The sequence below is a fragment of the Tamandua tetradactyla genome, chromosome 9 (genome assembly GCF_023851605.1).
Source record: "Tamandua tetradactyla isolate mTamTet1 chromosome 9, mTamTet1.pri, whole genome shotgun sequence".
NCBI lineage: Eukaryota > Metazoa > Chordata > Mammalia > Pilosa > Myrmecophagidae > Tamandua > Tamandua tetradactyla.
This window is the reverse complement of record NC_135335.1, coordinates 53237788-53261926: the sequence shown is the minus strand read 5'-3', so window position 1 is coordinate 53261926 and position 24139 is coordinate 53237788. Positions and strand designations below refer to the sequence as shown.

General features: G+C 40.0%; 1 protein-coding gene across 1 annotated transcript in view; it reads right to left on the bottom strand.

Annotated features, from left to right (window-relative positions):
* ADAMTS16 (ADAM metallopeptidase with thrombospondin type 1 motif 16) overlaps window positions 1–23151 on the bottom strand; it is a 170214-nt gene extending 147063 nt beyond the window's left edge. Inside the window, exon 1 of the mRNA XM_077115112.1 lies at window positions 22963–23151. Within this exon, the coding sequence (XP_076971227.1) occupies window positions 22963–23136 (174 nt within the window). The 5' untranslated portion in view covers window positions 23137–23151. The remainder of the gene's footprint in view (window positions 1–22962) is intronic.
* Window positions 23152–24139: the final 988 nt, after the last annotated feature.

The window sequence follows — 24139 nt, the reverse complement described above, 5'->3', positions numbered from 1 at the left end:
AAATGTTCATCAACAGACGAGTGGCTAAACAAACTGTGGCGTATACCTACGATGGAATATTATGCAGCTTTAAGACAGACTAAACTTATGAAGCATGTAATAACATGGATGGACCTAGAGAACATTATGCTGAGTGAGTCTAGCCCAAAACTAAAGGACAAATACTGTAAGGTCCCACTGATGTGAACCGACATTCGAGAATCAGCTTGGAATATATCATTGGTAACAGAGACCAGCAGGAGTTAGAAACAGGGTAAGATAATGGGTAATTGGAGCTGAAGGGATACAGACTGTGCAACAGGACTAGATACAAAAACTCAAAAATGGACAGCACAATAATACCTAAGTGTAATGTAACTAGGTTGGAACACTGAATGAAGCTGCACCTGAAATATGTTTTTTTTGTTCGTTTGTTTGTGTGTTTGTATCTTTTGTTTTTGTTTCTTTTCTTTTTCCTTTTTATATATATATATATATAATTAGTATTATTATTTTAATTCTCTTCTCTATATTAACATTCTATATCTTTTTTTCTGCTGTTTTGCTAGTTCTTTTCCTAAATCGATGCAAATGTACTAAGAAATAATGATCATACATCTATGTGATGATACTAAGAATTACTGAGTGCATTTGTAGAATGGAATGATTTCTAAATGTTGTGTTAATTTCTTTTCTTTTTTTGATTAATAAAACAAACAAACAAACAAACAAAAAACGTTCCAGTAGATTACCGAGGACAAGCTCAACTCCTACAGCAAGAAACTGTGACAGTACCTGTGAAATGTTATATACCAGGAAGTGCATTAGAATCTTATGGCTCAGTAAAACTGGGGGCTTCTGTCAGGCACGTACTAAGATTCTGTACTCCCGGAACGAAAGCAGGCATTCAGCATAAACCACATTGTTTGTACAGTTCAGGATCAGGAAGCCACTCTTCTATATTTGGAAATGGTTGGGAAGCCTCCTTAAATTCCACTTCCCAGACACCAGCCAGGGGCCAACCTTGCAAGCCAGCTTTTCCAAGGATTGTCTCTCATGTCTACTACATTTTCTGCATACTAGGTATTGACATTTCTTGGAAACATAACTTTGCATTGTTGGAAAGCTCTGATTTTTTTTTTCTTTCAAATATGTGTTAAAGTCAGTCTTTCACTGGTCCAGATAATTGGTTCTAGACAGGACCAATCTGATCACTGTTCTATGAAGTACTTTTCAGTATATGAACATAGCCCTATCCTACCTAAGTGTTCTCTCTTCCAGGCCAAATAACCTCTGACCATCCTCATCATGTTTGTATGTGAATGTAAGTCCCTTGGGCTCTTGTAGATAGTTCTCTTGGGTCCAAAACCTAGTTTGTCAATGTTCTTCTGAACACGAATCTCCAAAGGTAGTATAGTCTGTGAAATGATTAGATTTGGGAGTCTAAGTAACATAGTGAGAGATTTCATTAAGCTGCTGAGGAGCTGACACACTAAATGCTTAAGAATTGTCTTCAACCTTTTCACACGCATTGCTTTGAAAGCAAGAATCCCCTACTCATGTAAATTAATTTTCCCACCTAAATTTCAGTTTATACATTTAGGAAAATGTAGTAGCTTGTTAGAATTACTGTTCTTGATTTCTCAATAAAAATGTGCAAACAAAAGATAAGCAAATAGAGGGAAACTGGTTATAGGTTTGGACTTAATGCTTAAGAGAGATGCCTTTATCTAAAGGTGAAGGGAATTTTCCTGATAAGAACAGCAGCTATGATAGACTGATAATCAATGATGTATCAGGTTCTTCCGTCCTCTGAATGGAAAGACATTAGAAATCACAGTAAATCGAAGGCCTCTTAACTCTGCTCATATTTCAAGGACCACATGACCCAGAAAACAGGGAAGGTGGCTTGTACAGTTTGAGGTATGTTCTCTGATGTGGTTGGAGTGACTCCCAACTCATCAAGTACTCTCTCTGCTCTATTACATGTGATAGAAGGGGGAAGGGAGTGTGTGTCATGTTGCTGCCCAGAAGAATAATTGCCTCAATAAAGCAATGTAAGTGTAGGGATAAGTTCTTGTGGGGAAAACCCATGAGTAAGGTAAGTTTTCATAAATGGCTTCTGGTCACAGAAGACTTGCTGATTTTAACACTCCTACACAGTCAATGACCCATCCTTTGGAGATGGAGGAGAGGATCGCATATGAGCTCAGTGGAACCAAACTAGACAACTGACATGTTTCTCTAGGGAGTAGACACATCAACATCTGCTGTGGGTCTAAGTCCAAGCAGGGGCTCTGCCAGCATGACAGCACATAAGAGCAGATGGCACGGGTCACCACAGGCACCCTCTCTATTGGCAAACACTGATTATGAATGATGTTCACCTTATTCAAGGAGCAGCCAAAAGAAAATGAAGTCAACATATGGTCTGTGAAAATGAAGCAAAGATACTTAAAGAGAAATCATGCAATTAAGTTTCTACTGGGAAATAGCAAAGAAGAGAATCAAAGTTGCAAAAAATCTAATCAGTGCTCTGAAAGAAAGACATGAAAAGTTCTGTCTGCAGGACCATAACAGGAAAGAACAAAGAAATGAAAACCATATGAGAAGCAATGATGGATAGGCAAGCAGGAAGGGAAGGCCAACCTGTAAATTCGACAGTACACATCAGGTTGTGAGAGGCAACAAACAGTACAACCAAAGTGGAGGCCAAAAATACAAAGCTCATTCATTAATAACTACTGTATCCTGAAGAAAGAAAGTATAATAATAAGCTAATTATAAAGTAGAAAATGAGGACCCTACAGATTAAAAGGGGTGAGAAGAGTTTAAGCTGCACCGAGAAACCCAAAGCCCTAAAAGTTTTTCCTATTGTAAAGAAAAAATAAACAATTAAGCATTAACGCAAGAACTTTTTAAAAACGCAATGAATGAGCATACAGAAACCAGAAAGGACAAGTTAAAGAAACAAACTCAGAAAAAATGAATCAGTAAATATTAAAACAATATAATTAACAAACAGAAGAAATCTAGTTAATCCATGACCTGGTTCTTAGACTAAAATGGACATACCTCATAAAAATTTAATGAAAAGAATGACAAAAAATTCAAGAAAATAGATACTATAAAAGGGTATGATGCAGATGTATAATGGGAGATTAAACTTCTCTTGGAGATTAAATGTCATTTCAGTGTGTATTCTTAGTTTATATTATTAAATTTGTTTCTCTATGTGCTTTTTTTTTAATTTTATGACATTTTTCATGCCAACCTATTAATGGATTTAAGTCTCTGTTGGAAGAATCCTTCAGGACTCACACTATCCAATATGCTGGGTAATAGCTGCACACAGCTATTCAAATCTAAATTTAAGTTAATTAAAATAAAATAAAATGGAAAATATAATCCTTTAATTGCTCAATAGCCACATGTGGCCAGTGGCTACTACACTGGGAGGGACAGAGAACATTTCCACCTTCACACAAAGTTCTACTGGAGAGTGCTGATCTAGAACAAATAATTAAATATTACTTCTTAAGATTAGCTTGCTATATAAGTGGGTTTGCTATAACTTTGCTATAAATTTAGTTGTAACAAGCAATATACATCTCACAGGCAAATGTTTTAGGAACAAACTTATGAATTAAGTTCCCTAGCATCTGAATAAAATCGTCTTTGCTAAAACAAGCAGAACAAATTATCCCACACTGATTTAGTAAACTTGTTTTTGGCCCACACAGAGCAATCTGAATTAAGAACAGAATGTAAACAAATTCCCAGATCTTGTCTATGCATTCTCACATTCTATATCTTTACAGCCAACCACCTACTCAAAACATCTACTACATTGTTGCCACAAAAGATAATGAAAACTTCATGGACCTCACACATTGTAACAGAGTCCTTTACAAAGTCATGCAAATTTAGACATGAATTTAATTGTAGAGAGTGTTAAGGAATCCATTGTCCTCATCCAAGGAACGTTAGTACCTTCATTCATTCATTCATTCATTCACGCATTCATTCCATGAATGCCCATCAAGTGCCTGCCTTGAGCCAGGGGGATCCAGAGGGACCACTGAGCAAGATCCACAGCCCTCCTGGAGCTTACATTTCAGTGGGGTTGGGAGAGTCCTGAAATCAGTTGTTTCTGGTCTTCTCCCTTTCATCTTGCTACCCCACTGGGCAACCCACCAGGGAAGGATGGTGTTGATCCACATCTGGGGTCCCAGATTCCTGCATGCAACAGGATGTGAATGCATTTTCACCGCAGAAGGGACCAAATGGGAGGGTGTCACTGATTGAGACAGCTACCTTCTAGGTATCCATCTCTTTTTCTCAAACTTTGTTTATGAGGATCAGCTGAGAAGTCCATTAAAATCCATGTTCTTCCTGAGGCCACTTTTGGGGCAGTGAAAACTATTCTGTGTGATGCCATAATGGTGGATACGTGGCATTACTCATTTGTCCAAAGACATACACCAAGAGTGAACCCTAATGTATACACGAAACTTTAGGTACTACGCCAGTTTGAAAATATTATGCATCCCAGAAAAGTCATGTTTTGTCCAGACTCGATCTTGTGGAGGCAGCTGTTTCTTTTAATACTGATTCCATATTGTAGGTTGGAAATTTTCTGTTAGATTATTCCCACAGAGATGTGGCACACCCAGTGTGGGTGTGACCTTTGGTTAGATAGAAACTTTTGGTTAGATGGATGTGACTTCACCCATTTCAGGTGGGTCTTGATTAGTTTACTGGAATCCTTTAAGATAGGAAACATTTTGGAGAGAGTGAGAAATGACAGAAACAACAGAGAGAGAGCCAACAGAAACTTCAAAGCAGAGCTGACAGGCAGAGAACAGGGACATGGATGGTTTGAGATGCTTGGAGCCCAGCAGACATCACCATGAGATGTTAAGAAGCCAGAATGCAGAGAGAGGCAAGGGAAGCCAAGAGATGAAAGCCAGCCCTGAAGAAGTACAGAGAGGAACCCCTACAGGAACAGAGGCTGAAAGCAACAGAGCCCAAGAGCAGGGGACCAGCAGATGCCAGCCACGGACTACGCAGCTGACAGAGGTGTTCCTGACCCATCGACCTTCTTGAATTAAGCTATCTTTCCCAGGATGCCTTAGTTTGGACAATTTTATAGACTTAGAACTGTAAACTAGTAACTTAGTAAATTCCCCATTTTAAAAGCTGCTCCAGTTCTGGTATATTGCATTCTGGCAGCATGTAAACTAGAAGAAGTACTCATACTGTATCAATATTTGTTCATTTGCAATCAATGTACCAGACTAAAGCAAGATTTTAATAATAGGGGAAACTGTGTGTTTGGGGGCATATATGGGAACTCTGTACTTGCTGTGCAAATTTCCTGTAAACCTAAAACTGCACTAAAAATAAAGCCCACGCTGTTTCCTCTCCTCCCCAGGTATTCTGACAGGTCCTGGTCGGGTGTGGTAACATGCATTGTTTTTTATAACATGGATTTTTAGTAAGCATGTGGGTGTATCTGACACAAGTTCCGGAGACTCTGCATTCTGTTTGTCATATTTTATTTTCCAGTGTTCCTGTCAAGGACACAACAGATGCTCCCCAAGGGGGAAATTTGGTTTTGGTGGATGTTTAGCATATATTATATAGTTTGCTGTGATACAAGTCAACATTAAATGAAGTTTGTTATAACTGAAGTTTCCTGATTTTCAAGCATGTTGGCATTAGACACTAAGGTTTTCTGGTGGTAAACTGTTGAATAAACTGTAGAAATCAAGTACAGCGACTCTCCGCTAAGATCACTAAACTAGGCTGGAATTGTTATCCAATGGCTTCTACCACATGGGGCCTGGAAATGTTCATTTGCACCGAAAATGTGTACTCTACAAGCCTTTTCTTCCACATGTAACATTTCAGGCAGTTATTTTAAACATCTGCTACTATGGATACCAAATCTGACCATTCACAAATTCCAGTTATGGATATGGCTGCGAAAATGTTCATACAGATGTCAGAGTCCCAAGGGTATTATAAACATTATGACCCATCTTTTTTTCCAGGCTGTAAGATTAAATTGTATAATCATTATGCAATGTGGCAGAACATGTTCAACGTGGTCTGTTTTAGAACGCATTCCTAATAAGCTGTGATCAAAAATTTATTAAGCAAATACGGTCATTTTTTTTTCTAGAAATAAAGCACTGACAACACCATGGAAAATTAGCCAAGAAGGACTGAAGCTCCAACTCTATAGGTCTTCCCAACACCAGCAACAGGAGATTGCAGAATTTTATCACGCACAGTTCCCTACTAGAGCACTTGGGCAGGTCGGTCACTTCTAGAGGAACCAAAAAATAATAAGAAGGTTGCTGTAATTCTGAGGAAAACACGGCCTAAGCTGGATCCTCATGGTGGTCCCCTCTCATTTCTCTAAAACACTTTTTAGTTCACTGCTATTCTTGCTAAACAGTGAAAACAGAGTACGATTCCTACTCTTGGCTCTGAGACAGCAATTCCAAATAAGGTTGGGAATGGATTCCTCCTCCTGTTATATGGCCAGAAACATGGCCCAGCAAAGGCGAGCTGAGTGTGTGGCCCTAACAGCACTCAATGCTTTTGAGTATCATAAATAATTTTTTTCTACATCATCTGGATGCAACTGTGAATTTAGCTTCCTCTATTAGTTATAATAATTTCGACTCAACTACCAAATGCTCCCTATGATATATTTGGGTCATGTACTTTTTCTTTCCTATATTTTTTTCTGCCCACTACAGCGTAATTTCTCCCTCCCTACCACACGCTTGACTGAACACACTCTTTCCAAAGTTCTCCCTGGAGACCCTCCTGGAGCCCTCAGTCCCTAGGACACTGCATCGGATTTGTTTCCTCATGACTCCAATGGCCTCCAGGGACTCCATGCCCTCTTTTCTCTACCTCCTCTCCTTCCAGTGTCTTCTGGGACCCTCTCTCATCCACAGACTCCGCTCTCCCCAGTTCCTCCACCTGTGGGGCCTCAATCATGCCAGACATTCCAACCTGCCTCCAGCTCAGACCCACCCTCCCCTCTAAGAGTTAATGGGGACAGTGATGAGCTACTGCAGATACCTCCTCAAGCTCTCCATGAGGCCCATTTCCTGCTCCTGCACTTCCCCATTCCTCAACCTCCTACCCACTCACCCACCCACATACCCACCTCCAGCTGCCCACCTGCCCACCCACTCGCCTGTCACTCACCGACTGCTCTCCCATGCATCACCCAGTACCCATCCAGCCATTCGCCCATTTGCTTACCCACTCACTCATCGGTCCACTCACTCATTCAACAACCCACCCACTCACCCACTCGCTCCCTGCTCACCCACTCAGACAGCTCTCCATTCATCCACCTTCCCACCCTCAGGCTCTACCTCCTTTCCCTCTAACCCACCAGCCACTGCCCACCCAAGCACTCCTTTCCCTCTATTTTGATTAAAATACATGCAAGAACTTGAAGTGCAGTTTATGATCAATAAATGAGAATTCCATGTCCCTGGTCAGATACTAAACCTGTATTTACATGGTGACTCTTGGACCCACCAAGTTATTCATGCTCAGGTAACAGAATGATAGTTTTTTCCAAGGAGTTTCTTGAAATCAGTATATATGAGTGTGTTTATATGTATCTTTCATTGGCAAGGATGATTCCTGACAGGTTATATTTTTTATTTGCCAAAGAAATAATAAAAAAAGGATGCTCCTGGACCAGTTCTATCTCAGCTATTTCCAGGCAATCTGTTAATTTTTCTTAGACCACTGGGTGGGCGTTATCACCGTGCTCCCGGAGGGAAACTTTCTGCCAATTCTCCACGTGCATCATTGGCTTGGTCGCAGAAGGAAACACAGAAGTTTGAAAGCAACGGCATCATGTTCATAAGAAATGGATAAAGCCAGATTGGCTGCGAATTGGGCAGAATTAAGGGAACCAGTCACTATTTTTAATGTGAAATTCCTTTAGGCTTCTTTGATTAGTTTTGGATTTTAAAGTGTTTTCAAAACACAAGCATTCTCTTCCCTTCTCCCCCTCTCCACCTCCCTCCCTTTCTCCCTCCTTCTTTCTATCTCTTTCTTTCTCTCTCTTTCTGACTTTTGTCACATAATTACATGAGTTTGTATCTGCTAGGGCTGTAGAAGACATGCACAGCCTCGGGAATTCTCTGCAGTTATCACGCACACCCAAAGTGATTAAATGCACAGGCTTTGTACACTTGTGTTCCTGTGCTGACTAGATCAGTGTCCCCATCCAGTGAATCAGACTGCATGGATGCTGGGGGACAACCTCTGGCAGGAGATGAGGTGACTGGGTGGAAGGCTCATCATTTGTTCTGAGATGGGACAGACCTGCCTCCAAATCCAGGTTCTCTCCTTTGTTAGATGCCAGCTTTTAGCAAGTTTCATGACATTTCTGAACCTGTTTCCCCTCACACAGAACAGGAATAGACACTCTTCTCATAATAGTCATATAATTATATGCAGTGATAATACATGTAATGAATCTGCCTAGCAAAAATGCCTGGCATATTGTAGGTGCTCATTTAAATATTCACTTCCCTATTTATAATAGGTGCATTTTCAGATTTTATTTGAAACTATTCAAATTATGTCACTGTATTATTATTGTATTATTTTTCTTTATTAGAAAGTTGTGGGTTTATAGGAAAGTCATGCATAAAGTGCAGGATCTCCACATACCACAAATGTAGAACATTTGCTACAATTTACGATAGTACATTTTTATAATTGTAATATTACCTAAAGTCCATAGATGAATTTAGGGTTCACTTTGTAGTGTAGTTCTATGGGTTTTATAAAAAATTATTCTGTTACCATACACACAATCAGCATTTTCCCTTTTGATCACATTCAGATATATTTCAATGCTCTTAATATGTTCACAATGTTGTGCTTCCATCATACCATCCATTACCAAAATGCTCCCAGTAGGAACCCTGCACATTTCAGCTATAATTTTAAATTAACTGCCTATTCTTTATCTCCACCCCACCTCCTGCTAACCTATATTCTAGATTCTGACTCCATGAGCAAGCAGTATCCAGCCATGCATGATGGCAATAGCATCTAGTATCTTCCAATGTATATATGTTTATATGTTTCTATCTACATTTTGCCAGTCACAAGAGTAAACTCTCCATTCTGCTTATGGACTCTCTGACTTCACCTACACGTGCATCATGTCCCCAGCAGCTGTGTCATGAACCTAGAGTGGCCTGTACCCTTGAGAAGAGGGTAGATGAAAGGGCTGAAACCAGAGAAAGGAGAAGTTGGTACCGCTTGACTTTGAACGCAAGATCAAACAAAAAATGACCTTTGTAAGTCTCCAAATCTAATCCATTTTAGAGTGCATGACATAGAAGTGAAATCTAAACTGTGAATAACTGCCAAATGAGAGGATTAATTTGCAAACTATACAATGGCATGCTATGCAGTTTCAAAATGCAATCATTATGCTTGGCCTTCGTAGTTTGGAATGGCTTTAACCGCTGATTTTATTACAGTATATATAATATCATGTGTGTATGATAACGTATGTAATAAGCGATTATATACCTAACTAACAATTTAATTTTTAATGTCCCATCTTTTAAGATATCTTCACATTTAAATTGCAACCTGCAAGTGCATCAAACTGTTCTCGCTAATACACCGCACATCTTAAAGCATTACGTATCCACATAATTTCAAATGCTGTGTTCTCTATACATTGAAAACAGGGGCCCAAGTGTACAGGATCACTTTAAGTCTTTCTAGTTAAGTTCATGCTGCACTTGTGGCTCCTGGTCAATTCAGACAAGTCGTGATGGGAAACTTGAAAGTTCCAGGAGTTGGTAAGCACGATTCTCTTAAAATGCATATGCTTATTATAAGCTGGGAAAAAATACTCTGAACATCTGAAATATTTACCACAAAACACCCTATTCTTTACCATGACAACATATTTGACTACAGAGGCAGAGACAGGGAACTATAATAGATGTATAGATGTTAGATACAAAACAGTTTTTAAGTTGCAAATGTTTAATTATGTTGAATATCAAACATTAGAAATTCAGAATAATGATATTGAATCATCAAGACAAGGAAAAACAACATTGAGGGTTCTAATTTGGTACTATTTGATTTTAGGTACTCTAATTTGGTACCAACAGATTTCTAGTTAGGTATTCTGTTATGATTAATTAATCTTAACATTTATATATTAATTCAGCTAAATAAAAATGGAAAGTTCATTTAAGTAGATCATTTTATCATCAAATACTATCAGGTAAATATGAAAGAGGGTTATGTTCAATAAGCATAAATTATTAAGTTCATACTTATTTAATTAAGTTCAATAAGCATGAAATTACTAATGATGCATGTAGAATATGTACACAGATGGAATTCATCAAAAAATTTCATAAGACATCTGAGTTTTTCATAAGGACAGTATATATGAATTAGCAAATTTAAAACAAACTTTCTGTTTATTCTTTAAAGCAAAATACTAAATATTGGTTTATATAACAGGTTTTTATTTCAATTGCTATAAAATCGTATTGCATTGAAAAGATGTGAAATTGCTATATTTTGAGTCAAAAACTGATGAATGATAGTAATTACACATGATTCAACCTAATAATTACGGTTGAGGGATCATGATAAATACTTTTCTATTGAGCTTCTTAAGGAAAAAAATGATGATTTATGTTTCTATCCATGACAAGCTCCTGTAGCACAGCCCTTATATATTTAAACATTTACTATTCATGCTCACAAGTCTTCTGCACACTGCTGCACATTTCAACTAGAAATAGAGCTGTGCTATAAAATATCTTAGCTTCTATTTTGGCTTATCATCCTGCAGTCCATCACTCTTTATTTTATTACCTAATGATGACTGCAAAGGGAATAGTCAAAACTCCCCCAGCATCAGTTACATAATCTCTGCAAATACAAACATTGTTTATAGCTCCTTTGGCAAATGCAGGGGTGAAGTCAAAATGTTAGCTGGTCCAGGAACTTTCCTGGTTAATGATACCTTGTTAAGCGTAAAGTGATCTCCCAGGTGTCGGGAAGGGACACATTTCTATCAAGTGTGTACACATAAGCAGTGGTGCTCAAAATGGCATAAACAACACCCTTACATTTTAAATCACCTGCCCAAACGATAGGTCTATCCATCTTCCTAACTGCTTTCAATAAACCACACTAAAGGTTTTACAGTGAATAAAATATGTTCAAAGTCTATTCCCAGCCCATAGGCAAGATTTCTCTGAAGGGCAGTGCACCTTTTCTTCTCGGGTCCTCTGATGAGGTTTGAATTCAATTACAGAATAATATTTGCATTCATTTCCTAATTATGATTTCCTCTGTAGTACATAATTTAGTAGTGGGAGGTGATGAGGAAAACAAATACTTGTTGGGCTCCTACTGTGCACCAACCCTCTGCTAACTGCTCCCCTGTGTATCGTTTGATTTCATCCTCATGGCAACTCGAGGCCAGTGTCACTGCAAATTAAGGTGGCTGGAGTTCAGAAGGATGTCAAGTGAGCCATTTGACTAGCAGCAACCCAAACAAGTGACATCTGAGAAGGCCTGTCTGACTCTAAGACATGCTCTTCAGGCTTCCCATGTGTTTACCTTGAGAAACTCCTTTCTTCCCTTTCTAGTTTAAATGTCTCCCTACACCGATTTCTCTCTTTTTTTTTTTTTTTTGCATGTGGAGAGCTCATAATTCAATTCATTTATTTCCCAAGATTACTCCTACAGTCCTTAAACTGTAGATTCTCAAAAATGGGAGTTGACGCATTTGGTTTTGCATTTTGATAAAATAATTGCTTTTTATATAATTTTATCCTGGTTAACTAAACAATGTGCATAAAAAATGTTTCTTATTTTATGGTAAGTGCCAGGTGGTCATCCTGAGTGTTAATACAGAGTAAGTATGCTGTATCATTTTTTGTGGATGATGTAGGGTGGTAAAAATATCCTTTCTTAGAAACCTTAATACAAAGTAGCCAATCGTCCCATGTCATAACCTTGGTAATTAAAGAAGACATATGTCTAAGAAACTGAGTCACAAGAATATTATTTTCTCTATGCTTACACAGTAAAGAATATCAGGCCAAGGATTGAACAACTGCCACTGGATTTTCATTTCTTGTACTTTATATAAAGTATATCATATCATGTTGCCCAAAGTATATTACAGCATTCGTGATTTAAAATTTGTTTAGAAGTTTTCTTTATCAGTCTTAAAATCCTTATTTATCAAGACAGGAGTGAAAAAGTGCTCACTTACAAATGGCCTTTCCTGAGATCATCTGAAATGTGAAATAGTGCCTGACCTGCTCTCTTCCTTGCTTTGGAAATTCATTCCCTGCACTTGAAGAGGCAGGCTGGGGTCTGTGTAATGACTATCTGGGTAATGCTTACTTTCCGAACCTAAACTGGACAAGGCCATTTCTAGACAGAGTTTTTCACAGTCTCTGGGCCCTCCCTGTGGATACAGGGACTCTCTGCAGCATAAGTCCTCTGAAACTCATCTTCCGTCCACCCGTCCAGCCACGCCCCTGCTCTTCTATTCAGTTTCTCCCACAGAGCGCTATGCGCTGGAGCAGGTGGCCATGCTTAGAGGTCTCAGACTCTGTCGGGAGGGAGGGGAAAATACTAAACCACACTAAGCCACACTAGGGAATTCATCAAATCAGGATAAGTCATTTGAAGGAGAAAATAAGGTGCAGCATGAATGGATTTGAAGGTGACATGCTGTGGCACGTCAGAGAAGTATTGCTTAAGGAGATGCCTTTCCAATTAAGACCGAAAGAATAAATAATAATAAACCAGAGAAAATGGGATGTGAATCATGTTTCAAGCTGGGGAACAGCATTTCCTAAGGCCCTGAGGCAGGGAGGATCTCAGCCCTATCCTGAAACTTACAGAAAGTGAGGATAGAGATGCAGGGAAGGGTGGACTATTTTCATCCATGAGAAAAAGGTACAATACACTCCTATGAAAAGTTAAATTATGATGGAATGAAATGATCCAGAGGTCATTAAGAATGGAAAAGCAGATACTACCCCTTCAGAGTGATAAGTGTACTTTTAAATCCACAGTTACTGAGAACTGTTTGAAAGGTTGTTCGTTTTCATTGGACTTTCAGAAATAAGCTTACAATGCCTTATTATTGAAAACAACCTAAAAATAAGTCCTTATTTTGATCATTTAAAATTATATGATGTACTCTAATGCCTCAAAAATGTGCTGTTATTTAATTTTAAAATTTAAAATAGAACTCCTGGGCATTGAAAAATGTGTACAACAGATGGCAAAGGTTGGATGTTGTTCTTATGCAAAGCAATCAAAGTCACTAAAAGAAAAACCGTATACCTGAAATAATGGGCAAATGGATTATCAACAGAAAAGCAAATGCAACTGGAGGCTTCAACTTCAGCTTTGAAGCTCTGAATACCTGAGAGGTGGAATGGGATTACTGAAGACAGGACTCCACTGACTATAAATTTATTAGGATTTAAAGTCTGACCTCTGGCCTACATACACAGACACCCCAATTTCTCCTTTAGTGGTGATTAAGAGAAATCAAACTAACAGACATTGAAAAAACACACACATGGACACAAGTCCCTGAGTGCCATTTCATTCCTATACAACAAGCAGGAAATACAACCACCAAGCTTATGCAAGAACAGTATGTTGCCTCTCCTGCCTGGCAAGCTGCACAGGATGTTTAATTTTAATCAGAGCGACTCCTCATGGGGGAAGAAGGTCTGGATCCAGGGAGTCAACAGTTCCATCCCTGCATAGCCTCCGGATGCCCTGGCCTCCTCTTGTAATTTTTCAGTCCTCTGATACCTACTTAACAATACTTTTGCATTAATTCCCTCTGCTCAGGTAACTCGTGTGATTTCTGTTTCCTAACTGGGCTCTGACTGATACAAATAGTAATAAAGACAAGGTAGAAGATGAAGCTAATTAGAAAGAGAGGGAGACTTGCAGTTTTAGACTGGTGGGCTGGGAAAGACCTCACAGTGAAGGCGATGCGTGGGAAGAAAATGCACCTGGGCATTAAGCTGACATGGACAGGTTGTTCTGGTAGAACCTCAGGCAAGGCAGGGAGGCAGGATCTTTTTTTGAAGAGTTTAGTTTCACTTGACCTCTTCTTTTGTTGTCTCTGGGATGGACTTTCTCTTGAATAGCCACTGTCTAAAAAGGGTTTCAGGCATCCTGGCCCTTTAGCCAGCCCCAGACTTGGAGCAAGGATCCCCTCAGCTACTCTCAGGCTAATCTTGGCCAGGAAAAATGCCCTGGGTATACTGGCTGCAGGGATGAACATCATTTTATGACTGTTACAGCAAATACGTCCATCCGAAGGCTCTTGTCAGTGATGGGGAAGCACCCATCTCCTGATAAAGTTCACCAGGAACCCCAAACACTAACCAGAAGGGAAGCCCAATCACTCCCATCACTCTGATCTCTGCCCACTGCTACTCTGCCCGGAGCTGCAGACCAAAGACATTTTTTTTTTTTTAAGCTCTGATGAAGATTCCAGCATTTGAACTCCGTCAATTAGTTCCTTCATATGACAAAAAATGAATTACAGGCAATGTGTTGCAATGAAAACATCACTGAACTGAGAATCCTGAGACTTACCTGAAGTCTAACTGGCTTTGTAATATAGGCCAAGTCCCCCACCCTTTTGATTGTCAGATGTATCACCTGAAGAATGAGGGAGTAGACCAAATCCATATATTTTACAATTAAATTTCTCTAATCATCTCGCTGTTTACAACTTACAGAAAAATGTGTGGTCACTTCAAGTATAAAAGATTATCTTAATGTTATTTTGACCTTCTTCTTTGGATTAAACGCATTCATTTCTAGCAGTTTCAAAATTTTATTATTAGTTTTCATAGTTAATTAGCAGACTTTTGTGCAATTGTACAACACTTTTCAGTTGCTCTCACGCTTGCATTTTAAATCCCCTAATCACCACCAAGTTCGGCATACTTCATCCATAAACTTTATTGCAGTACAACTTTCCCACATACCTCCCAGTACTGCCTTAGTTTCATCTGGAAATGTCTCTGCTGGCCTCTTCAGACAGTGAAACCTTCCTTTTGAAACTCTTATTATCTCTTCCAGCCATTCCTCCCTGCCCATTCTCCATTTTTACTCCTGCTTCATTTTTCTGGCTCAAACACATTTTTCAAAGTCAGTTAGGTTTGGCAGTATTTCAGAAAGCTCTTCAGATTTATTGGGTGCTTTAGAAAAATCTCTCAATGACTAGAGTTTCCAGAGAATCCCTGGAGTTTGTGGCTGGAAATAAAACCTAGTACAATTTCAAACCAGAGCCCTGAGTAAATCTCAAACCCAGGGAGGGAATTCTTAAAAACAGAACCAAAAACTGTAAGAGTGAGTTTCCCAACAGTGCTGCAAAAGAAAGAGTAATTAGATTTGAGGGGAAGCAATATAATTCCTGTGCATCAAGCCCTTGACAGATATCACACTCTGCTCAATAGAAGCTAAAGTTCATAGCTGATTTTTGCCAAGGACAGTTGATAGACTTTGCATTTTTTCTAAAGTGTTAATCCAAGTACAAGAATTTGTTTAAATCCTTTAAGAAAATCCTGTCACATGCAATAGGAACTATGCCCAAAGAAACCTAGTTTAAAAACATTGAGTAATGAAAATTTTTACAAGTAGTTTTGCCATATACCTTATTAATTAAACAATTTCTTATGAGCTATATGCGTCAAAGGGAAATTTAGGGTGATAGGTATTAGTTATTGAAAGAAATCTGACGAAATGCATTATACACTGAGTTTTCATTCATTTCCCAAAGTAAAAAGTTAAGACACCTTATTTTTGTTTGTAATTTTGAAGTACAATCATTCATTGAAAGAAAAAAAAACGAACTCTAGTTAGTATGTTAAAGGAACTTGAGGATACAAAGATGAATACAGTACAGATTTTGAAGCGCTCACAGTCTGATATTTAAAATAAAAAAGACTGAAAACAGGTATAGAATGAAGCCACATATGTTTTCATAGAGGCCCCTGAGTGTACTACAGATGGGGCCACTAAGCTCAGGCAGAGCTGGATGTCGGGAGGGCAGCACAGAGGTGGAGACCAAATGAGACAGCCGCTACTACACACAGGTGCTCAAGGATGATGCTGTGGAACGTCATAAGTGATCACACAGGTGCCTGGAAAGCAGGGAAGGCCACATGACCAAGGGAAGCAAAATGGCAACACGGGCTTTCAAGACTGCCTAGGTCCAAATCCCAGCCTTTTTAAGAATTACCTTGGGAATAATAAAGTGGTAATGATTTGTAAAATAGGTTTACGATTACACATATTGGAGACTGACCTTTGAGATGCTATAATGAGCACAGTGGACACTTCCCAGTGAAACAACCATGAACTGTGTAAAGTTATTTAAAAAACATAGACATTTAAAAGGCATAAGTCCAAGGGCATAAGGAAAAATGAAGAAACATCTGTTGAATAAAACTTACTAAATCACAATAAGAATAGCAAAATTCCTTAGCAGGTCGATGGCATTGGCACATGCAGCCAAAGAAGAAGAGGGCTCCTTCTCCCCCACCTCCTGGTCTAGGGCTATGGTTTCACCATCCAAGGGACAGGCTATCAGCATCTCTTATCCCTTCAGCTCAGTACTGCAGAAGCTCTATACCCAGAAGGTGAAGGAAAGAAGATCAGAATCCCTGCCCTTACCCAGCCCTTTCTCATAGGGTGGAAACTCTCCTTCGGGCGCAGCATGCAGAAAACACTGGAGACTTGAATGCTTCCACTGCAGCTGGTGCGTAGGGTGGAGGCTCCCTGACAGGAGGGGCAAGCAGGGAAGACCAAGCGCTCCTCTCCCCATTCAGAGCCCCACTCACAGAGCAGGGGTGTCAGCAGAACCTGTTCCTGCCCCAAGCTCCAATGCAGTGGTTCAGAGGTTTTCCCTGGGAAGTGAGGAAGGCTGTAAGAATAAGGAGCGCCACAGCTCACACTAAAAGGGCGGACTTCATTTGTAGTTGAGGGTGAAGAAGTTTGTGCCTAAAGGCATTATTGAAAATAATTGAGGGCTTGACTGTGAGCAACTAAGTGGTGGTTGGTGTCTCCACAACACTTACAACAAGCAAAACTGCAGACAAGCTATAAACTTAAAAGGAGAAATGACAACGGTAACGATCCTTTATGCGAGTAGAGCAGCCTCAAATACAGGTTAACAACCTGCTCCTGCAAAGGGGCCCTATTTTAATGGAATCATGCAATGGATTAATTTATGCCCCAGGAATTACTGTCAGAAACAACAGAGCACTCAGCCAGCAATAAGTGTACTGAATACCTGGGTGTAATACCATTAGAAGCAGACAGACCAACACAGGCTCTCAGAAACACTGCACACTCCCCCGTCTGCACCCTCTGAGACCTGACACCACAGGTTGCACAGTCTCAGGGAGGGGAGAACACAGTTGACTGAATTGGTCTAGCCACGTCAATAACCAAATGAAGAAGCCAAGAACATCACCTACAATCCTGGACTGAATTATCTAGAGTTGCTATATTATCTCTCATGTCCAATTTTCAACAAAGAAATGAGAGATATGCAAAGGAACAGAATAGTACAATATTTAAAATCATACAGTAATAGCTTAAGATTAGAAATAGAAACCAATGCAACATAATTGAGAGTCTAAAAACAAAAATCTTACAGCCATTGTTAATTTTTGACCAGGTGCCAGGACAGTTCAATGGGAAAAGAGTAGTCTTTCTGACAAATGGCGCAAAGACAACTAGATGTCCACATGCAGAGAGTGAAGCTGGACCTCTTCCTCAAACCACACATAGAAATTAATTCAAGTGGATCATGGACCTAAATGTAAAAGCAAAAACTATAAAATTCTTATTAAGGAAGCATAGGAGTAAATTTTCGTTACCTTTGCTTGGGCAATGTTTTTTAATGCACAACACCAAAAGCACAAGTAGTGAAAAAATATATATATAGATAAATTGGACTTCATCACAATCAAAGACCTCTGTGCTGCATATGACACCACCAAGAGAAGTGGAAAGACAGCCCACAGAATGAGAGAAAATATTTGTAAGCCATACATCTGATAAGATACCTGAATCCAGAATACATGAAGAAATCTTATATTTAAAAAAAAAAACAATTTAAAAATGGGAAAAGTCTGAATCAACATTTCCCAAAAGAAGATGTACAATGAGCCCAGGAAAAGATGCTCAATTTCCTCAGTTACTAAGGAAATGAGAGTCAAAACCACAATGAGAAATCATTTCACAACTACTAGAATGGCTAAAATAAAAAAGATTGACAATAACAAGTGTTAACAAGGACGTGGAGAAATTGAAACCTTCAGATATTGCTAGTGGAAATGTAAAATGGTGAAGGTTCTTTACACAGCAGTTTGGCAGTTTTTCAAAAGTTTAAACACAGATTTACCTTATAACCTGGCAACTCCCCTTCTAGATATATATCCAAGAGAGATGAAAACATATGTCCTTGGGCACAAATCTTTATAGCACTATTTATTTCACAATAGCTAACAAGTGGAAACAACCCAAATGTCACAGATGAATAGATAAACAAAATGACTTTTAATACAATGGAACATTATTCATTGCTAACAAGGAATGAAATACTGATAAACACTACAACATGGATAAAATTTGAAAACATTATGCTAAGCAAAAGAAGACAATTCCAAAAGAAGACATATTGTATAGATCCATTGATATGAAATGGCCAGAGCCTAAAAATTTATACCAACAGAAGGCAGATTACTGGTTGCCTAGGGCTAGGGAATGAGGACTGACCTCTAATGGATATGAGGTTTATTTTTGGAGCGATGAGAAAATATTCTAAAATCAGATGGCAGTGTTTGCACAACTCTCGAAAGGTGCAATTTCGATGGGCGAACACTGTGGTCTGTGACTTGTAGATCAATAAATTAGAAAATTTACCTCTCCTAGAACTGGTCATCTGGCCAAGTAAGCTAACAAAGCTGAGGCAATTACCCAAGTATTCAGCACACAATTTGGTAAAGTTATTTCTCCTGCTATTGCCATCACCATTGCTGTTCTCTATGCAGTAACCAGCCTGCTGATTCTACCCACCTTCTACTTCCCACTACGGGAAGCATCTGCTGTGCCTGTGGTCAGTGGTCCCAAAAGGTCTGCGACATAAATTTATTAGAGACAGATATGAAAGACAATCTCTTTCTTAAAAAAAAAAAAAACCTACTTAATTATATAAGAAATATTTTGCGTCAAGATATTTGGTGGCAATAACAGCATGAATTTCAAAATACTTTCAGGGTCTTTTTGGTTTACTATCCTCAGACTTGACTGTGCACACATTCATCTCTTGCCTTCATAGATGATGTTGTCAAGGATTCCATGAACTTGATGGAGGTGGGTGGTCTTTCCGAGGATGCTCGCCTCTCCCTCTTCCCTTTACAGGAATTGCATCCTGATCCAGTATGGGGATTCAGGTTGGACGAGAGTCCCCTAGCCAAACCGCCACATATTGGGTGGTTTGGGCAGGGGACTTTTTCTCTCCCCTCAAAGCAGGATGAGACACCCACCTCTGGAATCTCCGAGCACCCATAGCAGGCCTTGTTCCGTCACCCTCTGATTGTCTGTTCACTGCCTTCCCCGTGAGATGCTCACTCCTGGGTCCCAGGGGCAGCAGGCCGGGGGACACATGAGTCGGGAAGGTCTTCACTCATCTGGACATGTGACCACCAGGGCTAAGGCAGACACTTGTTTTCGCTTTGTCTTTCTTCTATTTAAGCATTTAAATGTAGGCACAGGAGAACCACACTGCCAAGTAGTAAGTGTGCCCAGTGTTCCTCAAATCAAAAGCAGTAGAGGACTAGAGCACAATTTCCCTAACTCAAAATCTGAGAACAAGGCGAAACACATACCACTTTGGAAACTGAATTTTCTCACAACTGTAAACCATTTCCTCTAATTGAATGATACAAGGTATTACATTTTAAAATCAAGCAGTAGATGTTTTTAGCTGGAAAAACAATATTCTCACACTGTGGACCGAATGGAAGAACAAGAAACACTGTGTTCCCTACCACAGGGGATCTTTTCTTTCAACACTCTCGCTGCAAAGGCGCCCAAGAGAGAAGACAGCAAACAAAAGAGGATTCTCCTGATTCCCACTCCTATGGGAGAGCCGAGTCCATCAAATCCTACTGGAAACACTACATAAAGGCTTCGCCCAGACCTGACTTGGCCTTATTTAGAATCTGGAAGAGTCCAGAACAACAAAAGCAAAAGGCAGCCATCATCTCATGGGAGAGGCATGCTGGGTTTTCTCAGATGTCGACATATTTGAAAAGCGAGGAATTGGGCTAACCATTAATCAGGAAAGAAATAACAGATCTGGCAGCTACTTGAGGGATGTTTCTGTTTAATAATTTTATTATCTAAGTAGGCATAGAGCTTTTTTTAATCCTCCCTTTTTCTTTTTTTAAAAATGTCTTTGATTTATCAGATCTTTTGGCTACTGGCCCTGCACCTACCTCACTATCGTAAGTCTAGCTCATATTTGTAATGACCATCTAGAGACAAACTACCAGTGAAGTTGGAATTTATGTATTAGTAAGATGAATGCAGAAGGCATATATAATTCTCAGTGATTACAACATGAGAACCCAGTGTTTATCATCCAGAGAAGTTTCTCTTCTCCTTTCGTTTCTTTATCTTTCATGTAATTGCTCACTTACAGCTTTTGCTGTTAACTCCCATGAAAGTCAAACACAGCCAGAAATCTTAAGTTGCCACCCACCATCTCTATTATAAAGACCGACTCCAGAACACGGCCCAGCCCCCATGGGAGAGCCTTGGCTTAAGAGGGCTCAGGGCACCAATGAGCTAGCTTTCCTGCAGCGTAACAAGAAGCACCTCTCCCATTCTCTACAAGTAAATCCACGATCACTGAAACCTGAAGAGCATGGCACACAAATGCTCTTTGCCACACAAATGGCTTCCACATCTGGTTTGAGCCTTTGTTGAAGGAAGCCAAGGATGAGAGACCTTCATTTTGTGCACTGCATGATGGATTCTAGACCTGCAGTTCAAGAAGACCTATTTTTCTTGGGAGAGTGTGAAAGAAATCAACCACATGCTTAAGAAGTAGGCCAAATAACCACCCTGTCTACCCCAAGCAGCCCAGCCTATCCCTGACAACTTGTTGTACATATCCGCAAACAAATGAAAATTGGCATGAGACCAACCAATATCAAATCCCCATCGAAGGCACACTTTTAATCTTTTAAAAATGTGTTTGCAGGATTTAGCATTTTCATATGAATGAGTCAGCATTCTCCAGGGAAACAGAACCAACAGGATATACATGTAAATATTTTGGGATTTATTATAGGAATTGGCTCATATGACCATGGGGATTGGCAAGTCTGAATTCCAAAGGGCAGACTGCAAGTTGGAAAGTCCAAGGAAGGTTTCAGAGAATTCTCAGGAGAAGCAGACTGGCTGAAGTAGAGATAGAAATTCTTTCTGGCTGCTGAAATAATCTTTTCTCCTTTTAATGTCTAAACCTATTGGATGACACTTCTCTCATTGCTGAAAATAATCTCCTATAATTGCAGATGGCATAGATACAATCAACTGACTAATGATTTTAAGCCACAAAACACCCTCCTAGTAACAATCAGGCCAGTGCTTGCTTGACTCAACAACTGGACACCATGACCCAGCCAAGGTGAGACATGAACGTAACCATCAGAGCATATATTTAGTATTTTAAGGAATTGCTTATGAAAGTCCTTCAGCATCAGATCTTCCCACACATGAAAAAACTATGAGCTGTAGGGTCAAAATTCTCTCTTTCCAAAGACAGAAAGGTATCTGAGACACAGGCTTAAAGCATTTTCTAGAAATCTAATAATTGTTCAAAAACCTGTTTGCCAAACCCTTAACATCTTCAAGACCTTAAAAGGTTTGACCACACGTTTCACTCCACTACTGAAGTATTTACTTAAAGGTCACTTCTTAAAAAAATGTTAGGCTTTTACTGAGGTCATAGTTTGCTCTCTGTGTCTACATGAGTAATTTTGGCCAAAAATCTAAAAATCTACTATTAATTTTCCCCAAAAGATACAGAATTTTAACAAAGGCAAGACAAGTCATTGGATAGCACTTGGGTAGGGCTTAGGCCTGAGGGATGCACGTGCTTCTCACCCAGGTCTGATGCCCCTCGCCTGCCAAGGCAACATGGGGCTTCTACGTGAGGCTTAAGGTCTGCGTCAGAAGTTAAAAAAATGGGAAATGCACCAATAGATTTATTAGCCCAAGACTGACATCCCTCTGCCAGGATTCATCACCCTGTTTGGAGTGAACACCCTAGCCAACAGGCACACTGTCCCCATGTGAGTGGCAGAAGCAGAGGGCTCAGTCTTCCCAGCGTCTGTTCAAATAACCAACATGGTCCCTGGGCTGGAAACGGTTGTATTTTTCAAATTGAAGACATTCCTGCAGCTTCAGTGAGTCAGTAAGTCAGAATAAGAACGTCCCCTAAGAAGTTAGCATGTTCAGACCTGGTCATAAGTTCTTATGTATGATTTTCAAACCGAAGACCTCTGCCACAATTATTCAAGGCTAAACTAGAAATATATAAGCATGTACAGCGGTGTGCACACTGTTTCCAAATGGGCCAAAGGAAGCAGCACAACATATTTCAGAAAATATTATTTGGCAATTTTCCTCCTGCTTTTACAGATACCCTTAGAGCAGAAGGCACTGCAGTTCACAAGGGAAAGCGCCGGTGTCCTATCCTTTTTCACACATCCTGGTTCATGTTCACCCTGGATCTGCGATCACACCTCCCCTCCAGGAGGCGAGGGCTGTACTCACCAGACCTCTGCAGGTTGAGAGGGCCACGGAGGAGTTTTTGTGGGACCGCAGGGAGCCCTGATAGAAACAGAAATCCTCGGGAGGAATCGTCTGCACTGACTTCGTGCCTCCCTTCCCCAGAGTCTGCACGATGAAGCCAGGAGCCACCAGGCCGCTGGACGCGGTCAGGTCCATGTGGAAGTCGTGGCCGAACCCCTTCAGCCGCAGGTGGAGAGAATCCGCTCCCGTGGCCAGGGCTCTCCTCTGCCGCCGGTGGTGCGGGACCGCGTGGGACACGTAGGCGCCGGCGCCGTCCACCTCGTAGGCGGACACGAGGTCGAAGTCTGCAAGGGAAAGAGCGGCAGCAGCTGAGAACGCTGCACACAACCCTCACAACGCGGCAACACTTAGGACGATGTTTATCCCCACATGGCATTTTTACTCAGCAAAATGCTGGGGGGAAACTCAGCAGGCCCCCTGCTCCAGCTCAAATTGTAGAATAAGCAAGATCCGAGTTAAAAGGGCAAATCTGAAAAAGGGCCTATAGGCGAGTCACTTTTGTCCCTAAGATGCTTTAACTACAACAGCAAATTCTATGACACTAAAAAGGAACATCAGTTACAGAATAGCTAAAAGCAGAAGAGATTTTTACGGTCAGGTGCCATAAATTCTACTCACAGCAGTTTACTAAAACTTTTTATAGTTCTAAAACATCCCTTTAATTATGTTTTTTTTAATAAACATTTTCAATGAACTGGATGAGAAATCTTAACTTAAAAAATACCCCTAATTTTTTTCAGAAAACAGTTAAAGAGGCAAATAAATTAAGCATTATTCACTGCCTAATTTTAAAAATATCTGATCTATAAATATTTTGAACATGCAGGGGAAAAGGCTGAGAATACATGCGTTCCAGGGTTCCCAGTGCTTGGGGGACGTATTTGCTCCCACTCAAAGCCACTGCTGACCCTCCTGCTGGCCACGGATCCTTGCCTCTTGAGCAGATTGCACCGAGGGCCTTTCAGAACTCTCTGCCCTCATCTTCATGCTGTCACTTACAGCATGCAGATAAATTAAAACAAATTCAAATACATTAAATGTATTCAAATAAATTTCTTTTAAAAAAAGAAAACCCCAAGGAGCTGTTGGAGTTCAGGACACTCACCAGGTCCACAGGGCTCCTGGCCATCACAGACCA